General features: G+C 43.7%; 1 protein-coding gene across 2 annotated transcripts in view; it reads left to right on the top strand.

The window, feature by feature from the left end:
• Ust (uronyl 2-sulfotransferase) overlaps positions 1-24,293 on the top strand; it is a 290,831-nt gene that overhangs the window by 170,769 nt on the left and 95,769 nt on the right. For both annotated transcript variants that reach the window (XM_021221310.2, XM_029533013.1), the window contains 2 exons: positions 5,738-5,893; positions 20,048-20,127. In XM_021221310.2, the coding sequence (XP_021076969.1) occupies positions 5,738-5,893; positions 20,048-20,127 (236 nt within the window). The remainder of the gene's footprint in view (positions 1-5,737; positions 5,894-20,047; positions 20,128-24,293) is intronic.

The following is a 24,293-nucleotide window of genomic DNA, read 5'->3' as shown; positions in this document are numbered from 1 at the left end:
TTTGATTTGATGGCCCAGGAAGGAGAGTGTGATCCTAGGGATGAGAAAAGATGAGAGCTGGGCTTTAGCTGTTGTGACTCTGGTGCTTTGTGACCTTGGAAATGGCACATGACTTCTCTGGGCTCTAATTCATTCATGTAGATATGACCCCACTCTCTTGCAGGAGTTTTGAGATTGGAATGACAAAAAGAACGGAGACGTCTAGTCAAATGGAGCAAGTTGGATTATAGTGGATGATAGTCCTGGGCCATGGGCTGGAAGGCATGGGTTATAACTGAGTTGCTTCCAAACATTAGACCCCATTGTTCTAAGGCACTATGGTCTGTGGAAAAGAGGAAGGTGCACAGGGAGTACATAGACATTAATAGTATTACTTAAGCTATTTGGTTATGCAAGTTCTTAGACAAATGCACAGCTAGATTAAAAGACAATAGGCTATTTGATATGCCATTATTAATGAGGATTATAAAGATTCACTACAGGTAATTACAGGTTGACAGAGGGAGCATCTTTTTTTTTTTTTTTAAAGATGAGCTCCCTGTTAGATTATCCAATCCTAAGGGTTCATCCCTAAAACACATGTACACAGGAGCAACACTAAACATGCTAAGTGTATATATAATGTATAAGCATGTGTGCATATATGTGACAATAATAGTTAGGGAATAGGTCATGGATTTGAGAGATAATGGAAGGAATTTGGGAGGGATTGGGGAGGAGTAGAGGAAGGTAGACATGATGTATAAACTGTAGACATGTATAACATCCTTTAAAAATTCATTTAAAACATTTAACCCAGCACAGGGGCCAAGACAGGATCGATCTTCTATAAAATCTAGAAGTCTCTTTTCCACCATATTTTCAAACAATACCCTTCCGATAAATGGTGAGATGGATTTGTAAAGCAGACTTTCAGAAGTAAATCTGTACTTCTCCCAAGAACAGTTATGAACCCATTTCTTTCACTTTAATAGTCCAAAAAATACCAACATGTTGGTTTAACCTGCCTCTCTGCCCACCCAAAGTGCTTCTCCTAGGTTGTTGGAAAAGCAATTTGAATTGGAGGAAGGTCTCTGTGTGACACTGTGTCTCTGAAGGTCAAATGGCGATTTGAGAGGTCTTACGGGATGCTGTGTTCCCCAACTCCCATTATGTGGCTCTATGACAGTGTTGACTGAAAATAGAGTGCGGATGTAGTATATTTTTCTTTGTTTTGAGACCTTTCCCTAGGGGTGGAGAACAAATATCTGTTCATCCTCAGAGGGACACCAGTGACAGACCATAAAGACGATTTCACTCAAGTCTAGCCTCATAAAGCAATGGGTTTAACTCCAATTACATATAAGTGCAACTATAGACAACTCATTAAGCAGCTACACTATTGGGGGGGAGGAGAATCTCCCTGGCAAAGGTTAATTGTTTGTTTATCCTCAGGGCAAGGCATGGTCCTGTGATGTCCTCACTCCCCCAGCAAAGATTAACTGCCTAAAACACCTATAGGAAGAAAGAGAACCTGTTGAAACCTTTTCCCTAGTAACCCATAGGTACCCACAATCTTGGGGAGGGGTAGGGCCTCTCTCACGATACCTCTCTCCTATGTGTAACTGTTTATAAATCCTGTGGCGGGGATGGGGGCGCCATGATGCCACATAAGCCCCTCCTCCATGATAAAAAAAAAAAAAGTTAAGAGGCCCAATCTTGTTCAAGGAGACAGTTCCAGAGGCCAGTGGCCAAGTTAGACATGGAGGACAATGTCCCAAGACAATGTCCCACTTTCTTTTCCATTATTGTTGTAGGCATGCCTGCAGTCTTGGTACAGGGGTCTTTGGTCTTCTGTAAATTCCTTTTATAATCGAAAACGCTTTGGCCCACTATTGGAGATTTTCTGCAACACTAAGGAAAGAGATGCACTAAGGGCTTTAGAGACTGATTAATCACTAACTTAAAAGTCACCTGACTTTTAGTTGTTAGCAAAAGGAATCTACAACAATCGGCGTGCTTCCATATCAGCTCTCCAAGCAATCTAGGAGGAGGATGCTTTCATGGAAGGTCTCTACCAGGTGCCCCGCTTCTCCCTCTAGCCTGTCTAAGGTATGCCTGCAGTCTTGGTGTAAAGTGCTTAGTCACATCAAAACCCAGAGCTTCTCTAGGTTGTAGATGCAGATGTAACAGTTCTCTTCAGCGACTGCTATCGTGTTACAAGTTGAGGTCTCTAGGAGAGGGCACATCAAACAATTTCTTCCCTTTTTTTCTTTCATCATTATTTATTTGTTACGTATGAGGTATGCATGCTGCATGTGTGTGTCATTTACTTATTACATGTATGGGAGATTATGTGTGGAAGGCGGATGATCACTAAGAGGAGGTGGCCCTTTCCTTGCACCATGTAAGTCACTAGGATCAAACTCAAGTTGACAGGCTCAGCAACAACTGCCTTGGCCTATGGAGCCAGCTCACCAGATTCAAGCAATTTATTTCTACAGAGGAATTGAACTCTGTGTTTATGTGGGTAGTTTATGTGATGGCTGAGGTTGGTACTCACTCTGGCTATATTGAAGGACCAAGCAACAAACACTATATTAACATTTCCAAACTAACCTTGACAACCTAGGCCAGCCTTCTTGGCTCATGCTTATACCTGCAAACATGCCCAATCTCTAAATATCTGGGTTGCCATAGTTACCAGAGAACCGACTTTGAGGGAAGGTACACACTGATAATATTCAAAGTAAAGACCTATTACCATGACTATTCTTTTATCCTGATAACTTCTATGAGTAGTTTCTTAGAATTATCGTCTGGATTTGAATAATCTCTTGATTTCAAATTTTACCAGAATCACTGTAGTAGTATTAGACAGTAAATTAAATGTATCAGGGTAGTCAAGACATGGTTAGCATCTACTAAGGCTCTTTGTCTGTACAAAGTGCATTCTAGGGAGTGTGGGGACACACAGCAAGAACCGGCTGTCCCTAACGATGTGGATATAAGAGAACAATAGGAACTGGAAGAATTGTATAACATCGGCATGTGACTAGTTACTGAGTGAATGATAGAGATATTGTGGCTGTTTCTAAGTTCATACCTGTAAGCCATTTCAAGACAGTAAGTTACCTTGTAGTTGTAGAAGAGAGTTTTGAGTGTGTTTGTCTGTGGCTTTTTTGTGGGGGGGGGGAGGCGATGTCCTTTTGGGGGACTTTCTTACAACCTTAAGTTATGGGAGGATGCAGCTGTGACTATCATTGCGTATCTACTAGCACACAGTGCTGAGCATTCCAGTTGGAAATAATGACTTTATTAGAGGTATAAATATTTAATCGTAGGTGCTCTTTTATAATGCTTCTGTAGTCAATCAAGGTCATTATCACTGGATAATCAGGAAAGAAATGGAAATCAGAGAGAGCCATGTTAGAAAAGATGAAGTTAAAAATATCCCTGCAGATGACATCATCCTACATGTAGGAAATCCCACACGGAAGAAGTCTTTAGAGTTCATCAATGAGTTAGCAAAATGACAGGATTTAGATCAAGATATAAAAATTAGCTGTATTCCTGTTCATAGGAAAATTCCTGTTTATAAAGTATCGAAAAGAATAAATTGAGACTCTAGCAGCTTTACACTGAACACAATAAAATATCAGCAAAACAAATGAAAAAGTGGAATCCACTGAAGAACAGCCTGTGGGGGTGGGGTGGGGGGTGGAAGACAATATTGTTAGCATAGCACTTGTCCCCAAGCTGTTCTATGCATCAAATTGAATTGCTATCAAAAGTTCAATGGCCTGTTTTGGTTTTTGGAGGACGGTGACATTACAGTTCCTTTGAACATTTCCTCAGGGAATGTAAGGGACCCAGAATGACCAACACTTGCTTTTATACAATCAAGGAACAAAGCTGAAAGAACTTTCCTAATTTCAAGGTTCACATCAAAGTTATCCTAGGGAAGACTATTAGGTCATGCAGGAGATTGTCAGTAAGGCTGACAGAGGAAGAAAGAAGGCGCCTTTCACTAAATGTGGCTGGGACAATTTGATAGCCACCTGCAAATGTACAAAACTGGGCCTTACCCAGTGCTATACAAAGAATGAACTCAAAGCAAAAAGCTGAATTGTTAGGACTAAAGTGAAAACCTCTTAGAAAATAGGGATTGTCTTAAAGAGAGCTAGAAGTACAAACAGCCAAATAAATGGATCCAAATAAAACTGAAAACTTTTAGACTTTTAAGGACCCTATCATGAAAGTGAAAAGACAATCGAAGAGTGAGAAAGGCATTTGCAACTCATTTCTCCACAAGTAAAGAGACGATATGAATACAAAACTCCATAAATGTATCCATAAAAAGGCAGCTCAACTTGACAGTGTAAAAATTTTAAATATACATTTATACAAAGAAAATAAAGAATCACACACATACACACACACACACACACACACACACAAAGTTGATCAACATTATTAGCCACTGGGGAAATATAACTCAAACCCACAATGAGATAGCACTTTACACCCACTGGGACGTTTATAATAAAAAACAAAAACACAAAAACACAAAAACCGTAACAAAGGTTGGCAAGGATACGGAGAAACTGGAGCCCTTGTACGTCGCCGAGGGGAGGATAAAAACTGTGCAGCTGTATTGAAAAGAGTTTGGCAGTTGCACAGAATGCAGACCGTGGAGTTGTTGTGGGTCCCGGAGCCCCTCTCGTAGGTGCGTACATCAGAGAACTGGAAGCACATGTCCACACAAAAGCATGTACACATATTCCCATAGCAGCGTTACTCGTGTCAGCCAAAAGTGGAAATGATTCACCCGTCCATCGACCGATGTCCAAACAGAATCCAGTTTGTTCATGCATTGCAATGGTGTCCAGCCATTTAGGATGATGGAGTGTGGGTCATTCTACAGCGCAGCTGACACTGCACACCAGTCTACTAAGTAAAGGGCAGACCTAAAGACACATGGTTTACTTCATTTACATGATTTCTCTAAAACCCTTAGGTGAAACAGTTAGATAGTAAGTATGTTATGGTTCCAGGAGCTTAGCCTGGCATGGGGAAAGGGAAATGACTGCTTACATGTATGGGGGTCTTCTGCTAGTAATGACAACTTCCTGAACCTGATGGTGGTGATGCTTTTATAACGCGGATCTACTGAAAAGAAATTCCTGAATTGTCCTGTTTATAAGTGTGAACTTAGTGACATATGAGTTCTACATCATTTTTTGTTGTGGTTGTTTGAGATGGGGGTCTCACTATGTAGCCCTGACTGCCTTGGACCTCACTATGTAGCCCAGGCTGGCCTTGAACGAACAGAGATCCACCTGCCTCTGCCTCCCAAGTGGTGGGATTAAAGGCATGGGCCACCATACCCAGCCTCTACATAGTTTTTAATATCCCTATGTTTTCTATTATTAAGCTGGTCTAATAAAAACATGCCTTGCAAACAAAAACAAACAAACCTTCTTCCTACAGTACATATGTCCATGCTGTCCTTTTGAGGGCCGTTCATGATCATGCTTTATAGACGTCATGAGATTTGATCAGTATCAAGTCTGAATGAGCGCAGCTGGACAGTTCTGTCTCTGAAATGAGGGGAAACATCTGCACACTAGCTCCTTTTTCATTGGCTTGATGGAGACACTTCTCATTTACATGTCTGACATGCATTGTTGTCTCTTGGAGGGAAGTCTCGAGTCTTCACCCACATTTCATGCAGCTTCCCTGGCTCTCCTTCCAGGTCCTTCCGTTCCCCAGCCAGGTGGTGTACAACAGAGTCGGCAAGTGTGGCAGTCGCACCGTGGTCCTGCTTCTGAGAATCTTGTCAGAGAAGCACGGCTTCAATCTGGTCACATCGGACATTCACAACAAGACCCGGCTTACTAAAAATGAACAAGTAAGTTGACCTGCCCGTTGTTAAACCATAACTAGTGGGTGCCTTGCGGGATATCCTCCATGCGCAAGTTTCAATTGGGTGCTGTATTTTGGTCAGGGCAGAAAAGGAAATTTAAGGTAGGATTTGTGCAGGGAATCTGAGAGCGAGGAAGCCTGCATAGATGGATACTTCTGTCCAGTCTGATGGACTGTGTACCCTAGCCATGGTCTAGTTTGCTAATGTCGATTTAACATACAATCTCAAAATATTTAAACCACTGAATTATATAAATAATGCTAATAATACCTTCAAAGTCACATGAGAAATTTTCATTTAGCATTTCTTTCTTTGCACTTTCTAACCTGTAGCCTAAATCTCTAAAGAGACCCCCCCCACACACTTTTTTTTTGTGTGCAGGATAAGAGTCTACTTGTAATAAGCTCATCAAGTCTTGGCTTCCAAAAAATTCGTTAGGAAATATTTGTATATATAGTTTGAAGATGGCATTTGTTATATCACGTGTAAGCAAAAGAATCCCCTCACTGTGCAGGGTCTCCTTTTTGCCCCAGTGTAGCTACACAAAGAGTTGGGTACACCTGTGACAGAATGACAGTACTGTTGTCTACCAGGAAGTTCTAAGGCTTGTCCTGCTTTGTAAACCTATGCAGAGATGAAGACATCTGTACCAGTGCACCCCTGGTGGAGGAAATATGGGCACTGTTCAGCGGTCTTTTTGCAAGAAAAAAATTTGTTGTCAACCTGTGTATTAGTTTCTATTGTTGATAAAATATCCTGGTAAAAGCAACTTAAAACTGCGGGGGGGGGGGGGAGGGTTTACTTTGGCTTTCACTTCCAGAGATGACAGTCACATCATGGCAGGGAAGCATGATGGCTGGCACTCATGTATTGACAATCTGATCATAGTCAGAGGGGTGTCATTCCTTTAGGCTAGAGCAGTGCTTCATTGAGCGGTTCCCCAGCACAAACACGAGGGGCCAAAATGTAGACAGAATGCCTCCATCTACATGGTTCTGAGATTTCAATATTGTGACCTTGATTTGATAGTAAGTGGCAGTCACTGGATGATATAAGTTTCTAAAGTGACAGAGCCTTTTTTTTTTTTTTTTGGCACCAGGTTGTTGTGGTTTGAACGTGAAATGTCCCCCGTAGTCTCACGTGTTTGACTCTTTGGTCCTCAGCTAATGGCACTGTTTGGGAGAGTTAGGGAATCTTTAGGACTCGGAGTCTTCCCAGACACGGAGGAAGTATGTTTCCAGGAGTGGGCTTTGAATGTTCATAGCCTGGTCCCACTTCCTGTTTTTACTCTCTGTTCTCAGTTCACCAATGTAATGAGAATGTCTCGAACATCTGTGATCCCTGCACTGGGTCTTCTGAGACAGCTGAATCCCTAGGGCAGCCTATGTTGCCAACCTAGGGAACTCCAGGTTTACTGAAGTCTCAAAAAATTAAGGTGGGGGTGGGGAGATGGCTCAGTGTGCAAGAGTGCTTGCTTCCTTTCGAGGAGTGATATTGAGAACCAATGTGGTGGTTTGAATATGCTTGGCCCAGGGAATGGCACTATTAGGAGGTGTGACCTTGTTGGATGAGGTGTGTTACTGTGAGCATGGGCTTTGTCCTAGCTGCCTGGAAGCCAGTCTTCTAGTAGCCTTCAGATGAAGATGTAGAACTATCAGCTCCTCTTGCACTATGTCTGTCTAGACTCTGCCATGCTCCCTCCTTGATGATACGGGACTAACCCTCTGAACCTGTAAGCCAGACCCAATTAAATGTTGTCCTTATAAGAGTTGCCGTGGTCATGGTGTCTGTTCGCAGCAGTAAAACCCTAACTAAGATAGAAGTAAAGGGCAATGTGTAGCACAAGCACTTTTGAAGTGGAAAAACAAACCAACAAAAACTATCTCGAGGGAAAGTGGAAGGTGAGAACAGACCCCAGGGTTGCCCTCTGACCTCCCTAGTTGCCCTCTGATTTCTGTGCATGAACTGTGACACACACACACACACACACACACACACACACACACACACACGTGCGTGCACACATACCCCTACACACTGGTTTTCACATGACACACACATTGTATGCATATGCTTCTTAAAATAATAAGGTAAAGAGCGACCATATAACTGTTGAAACCCCTGACCTCCATGAGCATGCTCGTACACATGCACACACAATAAGAACATCTATGCATTTGTACATACTAAATTTAAGGAATGAAAAGAAATGTACATTTGTCACTTAAAGCCGTGAAGCTGGGTGTGATACCACCACGTCTCTAATCCCAGCATCAGGGAGGCAGAGGCAGGTCCATCTCTAGGGGTTGAAGGCGGGCCTGGTCTATGTAGTAAGTTGCAGGCCAGCCAGAGTTACACGGCGAAAGCCTGCCTCAAAAAGAGAGTGGGGAGAAAGAGAGAGAGAAAGGTCATGGCTCATGGGTAAGTTGTGTAATAATAACACCAGAATCCCTTTGATTCCCTTACTTTGGCTGATAATGATCTTTTTCTTTTTTTTACTACCCACAAGAAGATGACTGTAAATAAATAGTCTATGTTCTCATGATGTTATTATGGTTATTAAATTTTACCTTCCTTTGTATGCAAGTCTTAGGGCCTGCGTATCAGATGACGCTTAAATGTTGCTGTGTGTGCATTCCATGCAGAACTCTTAGATACATTGTAAGACAGTTTCTAGATTCAGGTGGCCTCTGTTGAAAGCCTGCCAACAGCCCGGAGAACAGAGAAGAAAGGACTGAAAAATCAGACACTGGAATGTTCAGGAAAATCCCAAGGGAAAGAATACAGAATTCTAATGTTGAATGCACTGTGGGAGTTTTGAATAGATAACCCTACGTTGTTCCCAGATTTAAATACAGGTGTAATCATGAATAAATTAATTTAAATAAAAAAAACGAATAAAAACATACTTGGCAGCAAATAGGTGGGTACTAGAAAGGGTTAAAGACAACAGCACCCCTCCTCTGAAGGGGAAGCTCATCTGTTTGGAATGGTTGGCTTGTCTAGAAGCCAGGGAATAGGCTAGACAATCATTTAGGTTGTTTCTAGCACTGTGATTCTGTTATAGATTTGTACAACTTCTAGCATACTCCACGTGCTGTGTGGTTCTGATTCCTGCGGTCAGTGTGACCTACACTGTCTTTCACTGCGTACTGCAGATTCCCATTAAACTGTAAGACAAGTTAAAGAAAAAAAACTAAAGCAGAGGTAAGGGCTTGGAAGGAAAAGCAGATGATGCAAGTCTGGTATCAAAGTAAAAACGAGGACCATGCTCACATCTTCCTTGGATCCGGAGTACCTGCCTCCTGCACACAGGAGAGTAGCCAGGAGACAGAAGGACAAGAAGCCAGACCTGGTTTATCTCCATGACGTTCTGAGAGACTTGTCTGTGTTCCATGGGATCCCTTTTACTAAAGTTTGAAAGTACATATGACAGCAGAGAAAGAAATATTATTTTAACTTAACATATTCAGGAAATAATTTGTGGTATTAATAGCTGCTCTTCTTGGTAATTTATTAAAGGGAAAAATGTCGGTGTGATTTAGGAGACTAGTTAAAATTTTATAGTCAGTGGCTCTCTCCCTTAAACAGTAGAACGCTCAAAATTGTTCCCATGGAAAACTGTCCTCTCAAAATTAATAATAACAATAACAACAATAATAATAACAACTTTGCTTCAGGTACTATAGGAGTTAAACAGTTTGTGTGTGTGTGTGTGTTAGGTCAGGAATCTATTTACTATAAAATCCATTTCTTTTTCATGAGAAAACATGTTCCATGATCCAAACTACTGACATATATGTGAGCTTCAAAATTATGTCCATTTACAAGACTGGGTTTATCTGTGCCACTTCATTCAACCACAAGGCATTTCTCTGAGCCAGGATTAGATGAGCTCATTCATTTCCCCCTAAATAGTAGTTATCATCATGTACACGTGTGCTCACACATGTGCAAACACACGTCTGCATGCTCACAGTTAAGGGTTAAAACTTTATAGCCTAGGGGATTTTAAGCAGGAGAGGGAGCCTGAAGACACCAAATGTTAAGATGCCTATAAAAACCGATTACATCTGCTCTCATAGAAATAGGCACACCTTTGAAAATTGTACTTTGAACAATTCCTCCTCCACAGAAGAGCTTGTAACCACGACTGGCCACGTGTTGGATCTTTGCGTTGCCCATAATACAAACCCAGGATGACACTGGTTCATCTTGACCCTAAATACAGATCTCGGCTAGGGGGCGTGGTCTATATGATCTTGCAAAGTGGAGATTCTATCTAGTGTGACTGATGAGAGACGTCTCCCCTTCCCCGAAGGGCAAGCAGTGGTGGCCAAGAATCTTCACAGCCTGTTTACTAGTCCTAAAGTGACTTCAGCGTCGTGTCCCAAGTGTAGTGAAGGCCAGAGTGCCATGGGCATCTCGCAGGGTTGGAGAATGGCAGAAACTGGCCTCTGAATAACAAAGATTAGCAAAAGCAGATCACTTTGCGATTTGTTTTTCTGCTGAAGTTTCTGAGGATGTTTAAAGCAAACGAGAAGCCTACGTGTGAATTGTTGCCCCTAATTATGTCATTTAACCATTTGGGGCCAAAAATATACCAGTGAGTAAGTGTTGCTCCCTGTTTTCTGGGTGAGAAACTGAGATAATTTGTCACCTTCCAGAAATAACTGTAGTGACTGTGTATGGTGGCTCGGCTTGGCCCTGGGTTCACCCAGATCCAAAGGCTGTTGCCATAATGCAATGGTTGATCTCCAGCAGAGCTTTTGGAATCCTGGAGTCTCAGTGCCTTTCTGCTGGAAATGCTGGGAAGGAATCCAGAATATTCTTTAAGAGAGAGAGAGAGAGAGAGAGAGAGAGAGAGAGAGAGAGGAGAGAGGTGCCACAGGCAGCTTTCCTATGATGCAATAGGCAGGCTGGGGAAGCCCTGTCAAGGTCCTCCTGTCAGAGTTTCCCCTAAGGGTGCTCTCCAGGGCTCCATACTCCCTTCATCCAGGAAGAAGGGAAAAGGGAATGGCTTAGAAATTTGGGGGCTCCTCTGTGCCATGCTTTCATGTAGAAGATTCACAGTGATCATTCACATTTTAATGACTGACAGTCTTAAGGTATATATATTGTATGTGTGTGGTATGCATGTGTATATTTGTATGTGAGCACACCTGTGTGTGTGTTTGCCTGCATATACTGGAGACTGTGATTGTGTATACACATGTATATGTCTATGTATATGCATGTGCTGGTGACTGTGTGTATGCATGTGTGTGTTTTGGGGTTTACATGTGTGTGTCCCTATGACTATGAGAGTGTATATGTGTGTGTATGCATGTTCACCTGCATATGTCTGTGTGTATGCATGTGCTGGTGACCATGTGTGTGTTAGCATATTCATATGTGTGTCCATGTGTGTGCATGTGCTGGTTGGTGACTGTGTGTGTCTATTTGCATGTTCACATGTATGTATGTATGTATGTATGTATGTGCTCAAATGTATGCATGTGCTGGTGACCATGTGTGTGTGTGTGTTATGTGTGTGTTGTGTGTTGTGTGTGTGGTGTGTGTGTGTGTGTGTGTGTGTGTGTGTCTAGGCCAGAGCTTGTCACTGGCCATCTTCCTCCATCATTCTTTACTTTATCTGCTGAAGAAGGGATTCTCACTAAACTCGGAGTTTCCCAGTTCACCAGCTTGCTCTGGAAATCACATGTCTTTGCTCCCTGAGGCCTAGGATTACAGACAGATTGCCATGCCTGCCCCATTTATGAGGTACAGGGCTCTAAATTCTAGTCCTCATGCCAAGACATCAAGCACGTTACTATGTATGTATGTATGTATGTATGTATGTATCATCTATCTATCCATTAGTCTCTTTCTACATATACTCATGTATATATACATTATTTATATTACATATACATACATATATGCACATATATTTTAAACACCAGCTTCTCCTAGACTTTCCCAGGCTTAGTTGATCGGGGGATTTTTATATGTGTCATGACTGTGCTTTGGATCCCACAGAATCTACACATCATAATTTGGGAAGTGCTAGCCCAGCCTACACCCTTTCGCCCATCACATCAGGAAAGGTTATTTCCCTGTAAACTTCACATCTGCTCTGACTCTGTCCAGTAGCCATTCAAATGACCTAAGCCTTGGAAATCATTCAGAGGGTGGGGCCGATGGCAGTCTTATGCCCGTGTGCTTCAGACTGCATTAAACTCTTGGTTCAGGGCAGCAAGGCATGGTATTAGCCTACACTGTGTCAGACTACCCTGTTGTGGCTTGGCTCTCAAATGATATTCAAGTCCGAGTTCTGAGTATAAAGCAACAGAACTTAAAACATAATCATAACCGTGGTTCTTCTGGGAAAGAAGTTCTTGGGGCCACAGAGATCCTTCTGGGGCCTCCCCCTGTTCAGTCGGCCCATCCTTCTTGTATTTGTTCATTTATTTTTAACGGGTTTTTATTGAGGATCTGCTGCTAATGGTGGGTGCTGAGCACCGGGCATGGTGTCCATGCAGCTGACTTCTGAACCTGACACAAGTAGACATAAATCAAGAACGTCTAGAATTAGACATAGAAGCAAATTGGGGTCAGATCCTGCTTAAGTTTGAATTGGTACGCGTATGAGTTAAAATTGTATTCGGTAGTCAAAGGACAGCCATTCAAAACAGTTCTTATGCCAGGCGTGAGAACCCTCTGGAGAGCATTTCGCGTTCTGTATTCCCACGCCTTACTGCAGAAATAGAGGTAGGTGTGTAAGGACTTGCCTAGGTATGTGCGAATCTGAGGAAGCACTCCCGAGGGAGACCATATCGCAGAACCCACTCACTTCATGAAGGATGGACATTAAAATAAAATAAATCTTCCAAGCAAGGAAATTCTGTCACCTGAGACTCTAAAGTCTCAGGCAGCTTTCTGAAGTTTTTACTTTTGCTTTGAAACAAGCCCTCCTCAGTATGTAGGCCAGGCTGGCTTTGAACTCACGACCTTCCTGCCTCAGCCTCCCAGGTAAAGTGGGAGAACAGCATGTATATAATAACATCATATCAGATGCCTTTTCGTGTGCTTGTCGCCTTCTGCATGTTCTTCCAACAGCTTTCTCCCAGAAACTTTTCGGAAAGGCTATCAGCGTAACTCTCAAGGCTTCCTGCCTTTGCACGAAGACAGACAGTGTCCTTCCAGAGTTGGCGGGGAGCAGCCTTGGCCAATGCCAGTGGACACTGTCTCTCAGTGGCATTGGAGATTGCTGCTCCAAAGGGACTCTGGGATCAAGCCAGATTAGTTCATGGAATGGGTTCTACATCGTCTTGGGGTCCTGAAACAAAACCAGAGTCCTCTAATGCAGACCCCGAGGGAAGAAAAAAGGACAAAAGAGAGAGAGACCATATAAGCCAGGGAGAAGGGAACCGTTTCTCCTCTTCTAGGGTTTGAATTGTATCCATTAATTTTCAGTATCTAGCCCAGACACAACCCCTTTGCCACGCTCACATTACTGCTCCCCCTGGTGGACTTATTCTTAACTGCAGGCACTGGTTATTGTAGCTCTGAGCTAAATAAGGGTAGAAGAGGACACTGGTGGGGCCTTCCCTGTACCCCAAGAAGAAGGAAGGTAGCCGGAGTCCTTTATTCACCCTTCTCAACCTCTAAGGTTGAGAAAGGACTTGCAGTTCCCCCTCTGGGTAGTTTCCTTTTGCTTTGATATGTTAATAAGCCCACATCCTTTCTTTGATTTAAGAAGCCCTGCAAAATTACAGGGCATCTAATTGCTCCTAAGTGACACAAGAGTTCAGACCAAGGTAGGGCAGGATACCCTCCCTGTTGACAAGCTGACAAGCATTTCCTGGACATGTCAGGAGCAGAGAGAGACATCTTCAGAGCGGCAGATAAAAGTCTGCGCTCTCCCATCCTGCCAGGGAGAGAGGAAGGGGGCAAACACTAGAAAAGGCTTCCTAGCATCGCCTCTGTGTGGCGAGCGCGCTTGAGTCTTGCCTTTTCCTTCCTCTTTAAACCCCAGTTTAGTCCATCAACATACATTTAACTTCTTCCCTTAGATGAATTTCAAGCCATACCTACCCTTTTCCTACCTATTTAAAATCCATTCCTGTTCGTGGTAGCATATACTGTTTTCCCACCCTAGAAATCTTAGAAAATATTCTTTCTGTCCTTATTAGTCTCTGTCTCTGTCTCTGTCTCTGTCTCTGTCTGTCTCTCTCTCTCTCTCTCTCTCTCTCTCTCTCTCTCTCTCTCTCTCTCTCTCTCTCTCTCTCTCTCTCTCTCTCTCTCTCTCTGTGTGTGTGTGTGTGTGTGTGTGTGTTCCTAGAAAAGACAAGGTCCTGTATAAGCCAGCCACACCCTCTGCCACTGAGCCACACACTCAGATCCGTGCTTGTATTTCTCCACGTTTTTCATCCATCAGTTGTTCAGCACATCCTAAGAGACATAAAACATTTATTTTTCTCTAGACTCAGAATGTGCCGACCAGTCCCTTGTTTCCATTTTTAAAAATTCATGGATAGATAATTGTCTGAGAAGGGTGAGTCAACTGCCACTCGGGGACGAAGAGAAGGACTGGAGGGTTTGAATGCTGGCGCAGTCTATTGGATCATCGAGATTTTACAAAGTCTATGCGCTCTGGGGCTGGAGAGAGGGCATGATGATTGAATACACGCCGCACTTACAGAGAGCCCAAGTTGTGTTCCTGGCATCCATGTTTGACAGCTCCAGGACACCTGAGGCCTCTCTCCTCCGGCACCTGCTCTGTATAACCCATGGGATGTGCATAACTCATTAATATAGCCCATGCATGTTGCTTACAAATGATTCAAAACAAGATTAACCTTTAAATAAACCTATATCCCCTTTCTGTGCCCTGAGTTCTTCATTTCAAAGAATGAGTAATAATTCTTGACTATTGGAATAGTAAATGGTAACAGGTATATACCTGCTATGGTATATAACACACCCCTCTCCCAACACTCAGAAAAAATGGCTTTGCTTGGCATTGTTACACCTCGGATATTATAAGGGGACTGCTGTGAAGAGCATATAGACCAGTGTAATCCAGGAAAGGCTAGATTCATTGCCTGGGTGATAGACAATTGTGCCTTCAGTTAATCATGGGTTTCTTGATAGGAAGCAAGCATCACTAAAGGAGTATCTCCATCCCATAAACACTCCTGGGGCATAGATTCGCTGCGGACACCTGGGTGGGGCTTAAGGGGACAAGTAACCCAGCCTCAGTCCTCCTGTAACTCAGTCTAAGTCAAAAAGGAGAACCAGGTCTCTGTTACAGTGTGCATCATCAAGAGGGGTGACCCCAAACCTCCTCAGATGAAGAGCGGAGGAAGAGCAAAAGAAGGATGCCTTGTTTCTAGGCAGAGAACATCCAAGGCAGCCAGCGGTGTCTCCCCTTTCTGCAGCCAAATTTGCTTCTTCTCCAGGATTTCCATCACCGCAGAGAGGTACCACCATGTGTAAAAAGAATTATGAATTCTAGCTATCTTGTATAAAAGAATCCAGGTATTGTATTTACAAGCTGTAAGCCTAGATTGGGCAGGTTTTGGAGCTATTTTAACTCACATCCCAGCTTTATGTCCCTTGTCACTTGCTGTTTCTCCTGGCCACATGCTCAACCAGCAACCCTAGGCAGGTAACTGAAAACGCGCCTACCTCCATTTACTGCCCAATCACAGGTTTTAGCCTTTTATTTACCAATTAACTTGGGGAGCAAGGTTACATAGAATCACTTGGTATACTCACATGGGACAACCAGATCTTGGGGACAGTATTTAGCATTTGAATACATAGCAACATCAGACCAACCGCATACAACTTGTGCTTGCTGAGGACTTAGGGGAGATGGTGTCTAGACTTGTCCTGACTTTCCTATCACCAGGTAGCCACCAAGCTTCTTGCTTCCATCTTCCTTTACATGCCTTCCTGAAGTTCTTCACCCATACCCCCTTGCCTCAGCATCCGCTGTAGGTTAGAACACAGTTTGAACAACCCAACGGCCAAATTTGTTCTAATTCATCAGCACCCACTGTTGCTGCTACCACCCACACCAGCATCTTCCCAGCTGGACTTCCTATCCAGTCCTTCTGTGATGGAATGGCGGTTCTCAGGGCTTCATACCTCCTAGGCAAGTGCTCTACCACTGAGTTTCCTGGCCTCAGCCTCTACTCTTCATTCTTCTTCACACTTTCTACCCTTATCTCAGATAAGAAATAAATTAAAGCAAATATTTTCTAATGTCAGATCTCTACAGAGTTAATGTCGGGATCCCTCATGCAGTCTGCTGTGCCCCCCATTACCTGAGTCTCTAGTCATCTACTTCCTTGCTAAGCCTATATAGCAGTGTTTTTCAACTTGTAACTCATGACCCATTTGGGGTTGTCAAACAACCCTTTCACAGGGGTAATATACCAGATATCCTACATGCCAGATATTCATTACAATTCATAATAGTAGCAAAATTACAGTTATGAAGTAGCAATGAGATAATTTTATGGTTGAGGGTCACCACAACATGAGGAACTGTATTAAAGGGTCACAGAATTTGGAAGGTTGAGAACCACTACTTTAATGGTCATACTAAATTTTTTTCCGATGTTATGGCAAGATACTCTGACCGAAAACAACTCAGGAAGGACAGGACTTACTTGATTACACATCCAGCTCATGGTTTATCATTGAGAAAAGTCAGGGTTGGAGCCTGAAACAGAGGGAACACTGTTTGCTGGGGCACTCTCTGGAATGCCCACAGGCTTACTCTTAGCCAGCTTTCTTGTACACCTTAGGATCATCTAGATATGACAGTACTGCATCAACTAATAATCAAGATAAACCCCCAAAGATGTGCCCAATCTGACCCAGGCAGTTCCTCTCAGAGGACTCGGTGGTCAACTGTCAAACTGACAGTTAAAGCTAATGACAAGAGCCAGCCTCTGATGCAGACAATTCTCTCAGCTTTGTCCACTTGGTGTTTGTCCTTTACCTTTGCATTACCTCCATGATGTCCCTTTTCTACTGTGAATTCTTCCATGTCACAGAGGACACCCTCAGGGAGACATGCCCCATCTGTATCGGCCAGTAGGCCCGACACATCACTAATGTGTCCTCTACCCTGTGGCATTATCCCTGGACTTCACCTTTCCTCTAGTTTATCTCACTTCCCACACTTTGAACCGCTTGAGATGGAGGACACAGTATTTTTTCTTTATAGCCACACACCAAGTAGTGTATTGTCTGAGGTTGGCTTGGAGATCATGCATGTTGAAGAAAAGTAGGATGAAGAAAGTCAAATTGGAAGAGGGAAATATTTTAGTGGGAGGGAGGGAGGGAGGGAGGGAGGGAAGGAAGGAGGGAGAGAGAGAGAGACTTGAAAAGAATATTCTGGAAAGAGGAGAGATGTTCCTAAACTTGGTCCTGGTCAGGCTTTGGTATGGATGTTGGTCTGTGAAAGGAATCGGGGGGTGTCTACTTTGATGTGTTATGGAGAATATTGTCACCTGAGCCAGGCTGTCCCAGGCTGCATCAGAGTGAGCAAAGAGAACTCCAGGGTGTGGTCCTGCGTCTGGTGGACCTAGTCTTTCCGTGCACAGTGCTTCTGTGCTTATCTTCTGAGCACTAGGAAATAGGCAATGACTGTTGAGTGGACATAGGTAATAGAATCAGGAAGAAGCCAGGAGTGGCCCCCTGTGAGCCAGAAACAGCAGGGGTGTTCTCTCTGGCTACTGTAGTAGTGCCTTTGTTGCTATAATGGCACCAGGGACCAAGGGGAAGGAAAAAGGATTCTAATGACAGTGGGAGGGTTGGATGTTGGGCAGCAGGAGTTGGGGAGGCCATGGCTTGTCCCTAGAAATGGGTCAAGTGTTAGCATTTGTGAAGGTCAAATGGTGTTTCAACAAGCAGTGCTCAGCCTGTGCATATGCCACAAGGGGTTTTTACTGCTCAGGGAACAGTGACAAACCATGTAAGGGAGGAGGACTCTGCCCTCGTTCCACTGACGCAGTAAACATGAGCGCTGGCAGCTCAGGTCTCTTTAAGGATACGTGTAGTGAAGCGAGAGTGCCACACTGTCACTGCTAATCCATTCTTCCTAGAAAAATAGACAGCTTTATGATACGATGGCACTGTTCCCAAAAGTCTACCCATTCCCTCCTGTCACTAATTGACATGTGTTTCGGGGGTGGAGGTGGGGGAGCTGGAGTGCTGAATAGGGAAAAGGTCCAGGGTCTTTTCTAGTTTGCTCCCTCAGGGCTATCAGGTATTAACTCTTGCATGACTTTAACGTACACAGGGAACCATCTGAATTAAAATCATCTGGAGATAACAGCGTGAATCATCTTCATCTTAAACACACACATAGGCAAGAATTCTTTTCCTAGGCAGCCATCCTCTGGAACAAATGATGCCTATAGATGGACAGTCACAGCTCAGAATTAACAGTGTGTTCAAGCAGGGAGCTTGACTACCAGAACATGCAGGGGCTGCTTAGAAGGGAAACTGTAGCTACAGAAACAGGATCCAATTTCCCTTTATACTCAAGCCCAAGGAAAGCCGGCTATCACTTACCCGAGCTTCTCCCAACTAACAAAAACCGCAGGTTTAGGAGCTGAGCCATTTAACCTTAAATTCAACTTGATTTCTCCAACCATTGTAAGCAGGAATAACTAATGAGAGGGTTTAGACAGATCATCTGGGTCTATAAAGAGCATGTGCTTGGTCTAGTTTATCACATGAATAATGAGCAAGTATTTTCACATGGGGCAGCCCCTGTGTTAGACCCTCAGGAAGAAGATAGCCCAGGGCTCGTTTTGTTTGAGAACAACTGAAGGTCTCAGTTCACTGTTGCCATTGCTGCCTTGCTTAATGTGAATGGCCATTCTGGTTTCCAGTTTTCAGCTTTTTCTAGTTCATAAAATCTGAAATACTCCTTCTCTGATGTTCATCTACAGTAGCAGTGTCAAAATGCCTTTAAAAAAAATTATCACCATGTCCATTTTGGTAGGGCCAATTGGAAATTCTAGTGAAGGAATTCAAGATGTCAGGGGGATCTGAGAATGCCTGGAATTTCTAACTCATTTCACTAAACGTTTTCTGAATCGTGCCATGTCGCATAAACTCAGCTTACACGAACATAAAATGTTCTTTTGCCTTACTGATAACTGCAAATAAATAATTCACATGACCACCCACCAAAATATCCCCCAAGATTTTCAGAAGTCTGTGAACTCCCCATGAAATATGTTCCTTATAAATTTTTATAATCAAAGAGAAAAATAATGAAGGATATGTATTCTATTCCCACCCTAAATTCTACTACACAAGTTTAAAATATTTCTGTAATATCAATAATGTCACGGAAATATAAGGAAATGATTAACCTCTTCTCCTGGCTTGACTTTAAAGGAGGTAGTTTAAAAAGTATTCTCTAACCTGCATTTTTGCACTGATTTTTTTTTTTCCAGCTAAACTTACTTAGTCTGGGGCTGAGGAAATGGCTCAGTGGGGAAAAGTACTAGCCAAGCGCACAAAAGGGACCTGAGTTTGTGTGCTCTGACCCCATGTCTAAGCCGTGCATATAGCACCAGCTCCTGTAATCCGCAGGACCCTATGACAAGATGTAAAGAGGAGGCAGGAGAATTCTTAGAACTCACAAGCCTGCCAGCTTGGCACACACAGAGGAAAAGCAGCCAAGACACTTTCTGTTAAGGTGGAGGCAAGGACTCGAGCCCAGATGTATATTTCCACTCAGTATACCCTCATATACCACACACACGCACACACACACACACACATACACACACGCATTCACACACATGCCTACATATGTGCATACACTCACACATGCGTGTCACACACAAACACTTAAGAAAAATACGTAATCCATTGCATTGTTTTTTCTAAGCATAATCAACCGAATTAGTCACAGGGCTTTGAGTCCGGCAAGAAAGGCGATTAATTAGTGAAGGAACCTCACGAGAAAGCTCACCTTTTGCAACAAGCTCAGCTGTCTGGCCCTGGCCCAGGAGAAATGAGAGGGGGTAAAAGCAAGAAGGCAGATAACCATTAGCATGTGGCTTACAGAGTTAGTTCCTGCAAGTGCTAACCCTGTCCTTCTTTCAATAGATGGAACTGATTAAGAATATAAGTACCGCCGAACAGCCCTATTTATTCACGAGACATGTCCACTTCCTCAACTTCTCCAGGTGAGTCACTCTCCAGCTTTGTCGTCTTCTCCTACCTTCTGGGTCTTTGGGCTCCATCTAATGAGCAACCCCTTAACAGCCTACTCAAATCAACAGCTCAGAGCCCCCACCCCCGAAGGTCATCCTCAACCTAGCCAGCTACACAGAAATCAAAGTTTGAAACACTGCTTCCTTGACTATACTAGCAGAAATATTATTTAAAAAAAAATTTAAAAAGCATGGAATTATTTTCAGTGACAAGATTTCCAACGGAATGGTGGTTTAGCGGGGGTAGGAGGGTATGATTTTTGTACTAGAACAGAGGCAAGAAATGAGAGTTTTGTCATACATTTTTCTTCAGTGTGGACCTGTATAGTAGCAGTCTAGGAGTGACACAGCAGTGGTGTATTGAGTGTTTCTTATGCTACAAAGGGCTCCATCTTACTTTTGTTGTTTTGGTTTATTTTGTTTTTAAACGAATCACCCCAAGTCCTACATATTTGACACCGGTAAGATATTTTTGATCTACTTGGAATTTTTTGAATTTTTTTTGTTTTGTTTTTGTTGTTGTTTCCTTTTTTTAAAATAAGAATTTAGATTTTCAAATTCAAATTTTGGGGTCTTCTCTTGGTTCAGTTGAAACTTCAAGTCCTATGTGTTCTTTCTTTCAGTGGTTCATTGTTGCCGTCTTCGTTAGGGTTTCCACTGATGCTATGAAACACCAAGACCAAAGGCGGGTTGGGGAGGGAAGGGTTTATTCGGCTTACACTTCCAGGTCATAGTCTGTCTCAGGGTTTCTATTCCTGCACAAACATCATGACCATGAAGCAGTTGGGGAGGAAAGGGTTTATTCGGCTTACATTTCCATACTGCTGTTGATCACCAAAGGATGCAGGACTGGAACTCAAGCAGGTCAGAAAGCAGGAGCTGATGCAGAGGCCATGGAGGGATGTTCTTTACTGGCTTGCTTCCCCTGGCTTGCTCAGCCTGCTCTCTTATAGAATCCAAGACTACCAGCCCAGAGATGGTCCCACCCACAAGGGGCCTCTCCCCCTTGATCAGCAATTGAGAAAATGACCCACAGCTGGATCTCGTGGGGGCATTTCCCCAACTAAAGCTCCTTACCCTGTGATAACTCCAGAGAAAGTTAGTTTAGTTGACACAAAACTAACCAGTACATAGTCCATCATTGGAGGAAGCCAAGACAGGAATTCAAACAGGGCTGAAACCTGGAGGCAGGAGCTGGTGCAGAGACCATGGAGGGTGCTGCTTACTGCTGGCTTCACATGGCTTGCCAAGCCTGGTTTTTATAGAACCCAGAACCACTAGCCCAGGGTTGGGCCCACCCACTATGGACTGGGCCCTTTCCCATTGGCCGCTAATTAAGAAAGCCTCTTTCAGTTGGATCTCATGGAGGCATTTTCTCAATTGAGGCTTCTTCCTGTCTTCTGACTCTAGCTTATGTCCAGTCGACATAAACCTAGCCGGTACAACCAACCCCTTGTCAACTTGATACAAACACATCACTATTAAGCCATAACCCTTCCTTTCTTATTCACGTCCAAGATCTCACATTAAAGACATGAATAACTTTAAAAAGTTCTGCGGTCTTTGCTAATTCAAACAAATTAAATTTTCAGATCTTTTAAAATAGTCGATCTCCTTAAAAATCCAAAGTCTTTTAAAATTCCAAGTCTCTTAACTGTGGGCTCCAGTAAAATCAAAAATAAATCAAATACTTTCTTACTTCAGGAAGGAAAAAAAAAAATCAGAGCACAGTCAAAACCAAATCAAAGCAAAACCGAACTCCAACCATCCTCTGTCTGGTCTCATGATCTTTTGGACTCCTTCAGAGGGCTTGGATCACTTGTCTAGTACCACCCTCTGCAACACACACAGCTTTTCTTCTAGGGTCAGGCTGGTTCCACTCCACTGCTGCTACTGTTCTTGGTGATCACGGTACTGGCCTCTCTAAAACTGTTGGTGTCTTCTGCTGCAAGCAGCCTGCATTTTAACCAGTACCTCTCACGGGCTCTCCTCATGATTCCAAGCCTCAACTTCTCTTCATTTACCTCTTCAATCCTGAGCCTTCCTCTGCTACTGAGGCTGCACCTTCACCGGTAGCCTTTCCAGGCTTCTCTCATACCAAACCTCAACGGCTCTCCATGATTTTGTCATGCTTTCAAAACTCATACCATCTGGGTAACTCATGCTACCAAGTTCAGCTGCCAGCTGGAGGTACAACCTCAGGCACCTCTGGAACTCAACCTTCTATGTGCCAACTCTCAGGAAACACTTCCCAGAAGATGTCACCTCAGTGATGCTCATCTCTTCTTAATCATCGCTAATTTCTTAGCCCCAGCTAACCAGCATCAAGTATCCCGGCAAAGCAAAGGTTTCGCTTTAGTAGTTCTGGTATCTTATTCACCACAGCTGATTCTTCAGCCCCAGCTAATCAGAACCACAGAATCTTAATTCAAAATAGCAAATGACCCTGGTAGACTTTTCAGACTTCCCTCTGAAACTTCACAAGCCGGGTCTCCATCCTCTGCACTGTTCTCAACACTCTTATCTCCCAAGCTCCACAGAACATCCTACTGAGCGCTTAATACTCACTGACTTTTCTAGCTCAAAGTTCCAACGTCTTCCCACGGTCCTCCCCAAAGCAAGGTCAGTTCTGTCACAGTAATACCTCACTTATGGTGCCAAATTGTCTTAATTTGGGATTTCTTTTGCTGTGATGAACACACCATGACCAGAAATCAAGTTGTAGAGGAAAGGGTTAATTCAGCTTACATTTCCAGATCATAGTCCATCATTGGAGGAAGTCGGGACAGGAACTCAAGCAGGGCTGGGACCTGGAGGCAGGAGCTGATGCAGAGACCATGGGAGCGGAGGGATGCTGCTTACTGGCTTGCTCACCATGGCTTGCTCGGCCTGCTTTCTTCTAGAACCCAGGACCAGCAGCCCAGAGATGGCACCACCCATTCTGGGCTGGGCCATCCACACTGATCACCAATTGAAAAACTATTTTACAGCCGGATCTTACGGAGGCATTTTCTCACTTGAGGTTCCCCACTTTCAGATGGCTCTAGCCTGCATCACACTGACATCAAACCATCCAGTACAAATGCCCACGACAGGGCCATTCGTCTTTCCTTACACTGGTGACCCTTAGGCTCCTGCTGTGCCCGCTGGCCCTGTCATGTACTCACGGTTGGCATCTGTCAGCCAGGAGATCACTGGGTCCAGAGGCATGTCTTAAGATAAGCTCCTGGGAGTCCTAGGCATTAGTCTGACAGAGTCATCTTTACCTTAGGATAACGGTTCTAGCATTAGGTCCAAAGAGCTTACCAAGGGGGCTCCATCCACATGCAGTGGGTACAGCGGTCAGTTCATATTGACCCCATTGCCCCGGTGTGCTGGCACCACAGGAGACTGGCTGTGGAGAAGCTCTGCTGTCCAGCGTGATGGCCTGGCAACCCAGTGGGCTTGGCAAAGGGTTTAACCTTCAAATGACTTCTCTGCTGCTCAGGAGGTCCTGTCCCAATTCAGTGTAAAGGAGGAAGGAGATTCAACAAAGGCACAATTGTTAAGCCGAGGAACTATCACTGTTTATTTAAAAGCTAGCTTCCCGAGCCTAAAGTTCTCATCTCGATAAGCCAGAGTTCTATGGGACAGTAAATAGAGCACTTAAAATGGTCAGCAGTGCCCGCTGACCCGGTGCTGGCCTGCCTCACCGCTTCTCACCAGGGCTCATTACTTGGTTGGCTGGTGTGAGCACCCTGCCTCTTCCCTCCAGAAACCACGCCATTAGTCATAACGAGGCCAGTGGAATGTGTTAGAGGTTCTGGTCCTCGTGTTTGATGATTTGTAAAGAGAGAAAGGTCGTCTCTGGTTTTGGCTGGCCCAGTAAACTTCCTTTTGTGCCATTGTTGACACCGCCAAACTTCAGTCATTGACCCCTCTTTTTTTTCTAGGTTAGATCTTGACATCCAAACTGCCATACAACACATTTTAATAATGATCTCGGGCCAGTTCAAAACTCTAGTGAGAAGCGAAAACTGACTTCTTAATTGAACCGACAGCACCCAGCATGCTGGCTGTATTTTACCCTGGCCTCTACCATCAAATACAGGAATGGAATCTTGATTGCTTTAATTCTAGATGAAAAAAAAAAAAAAAAA

Source organism: Mus pahari, chromosome 21 (assembly GCF_900095145.1).
Source record: "Mus pahari chromosome 21, PAHARI_EIJ_v1.1, whole genome shotgun sequence".
Taxonomy (NCBI): domain Eukaryota; kingdom Metazoa; phylum Chordata; class Mammalia; order Rodentia; family Muridae; genus Mus; species Mus pahari.
The sequence above is the reverse complement of the archived record's forward strand: the minus strand, read 5'-3'. Positions and strand labels throughout refer to the sequence as shown.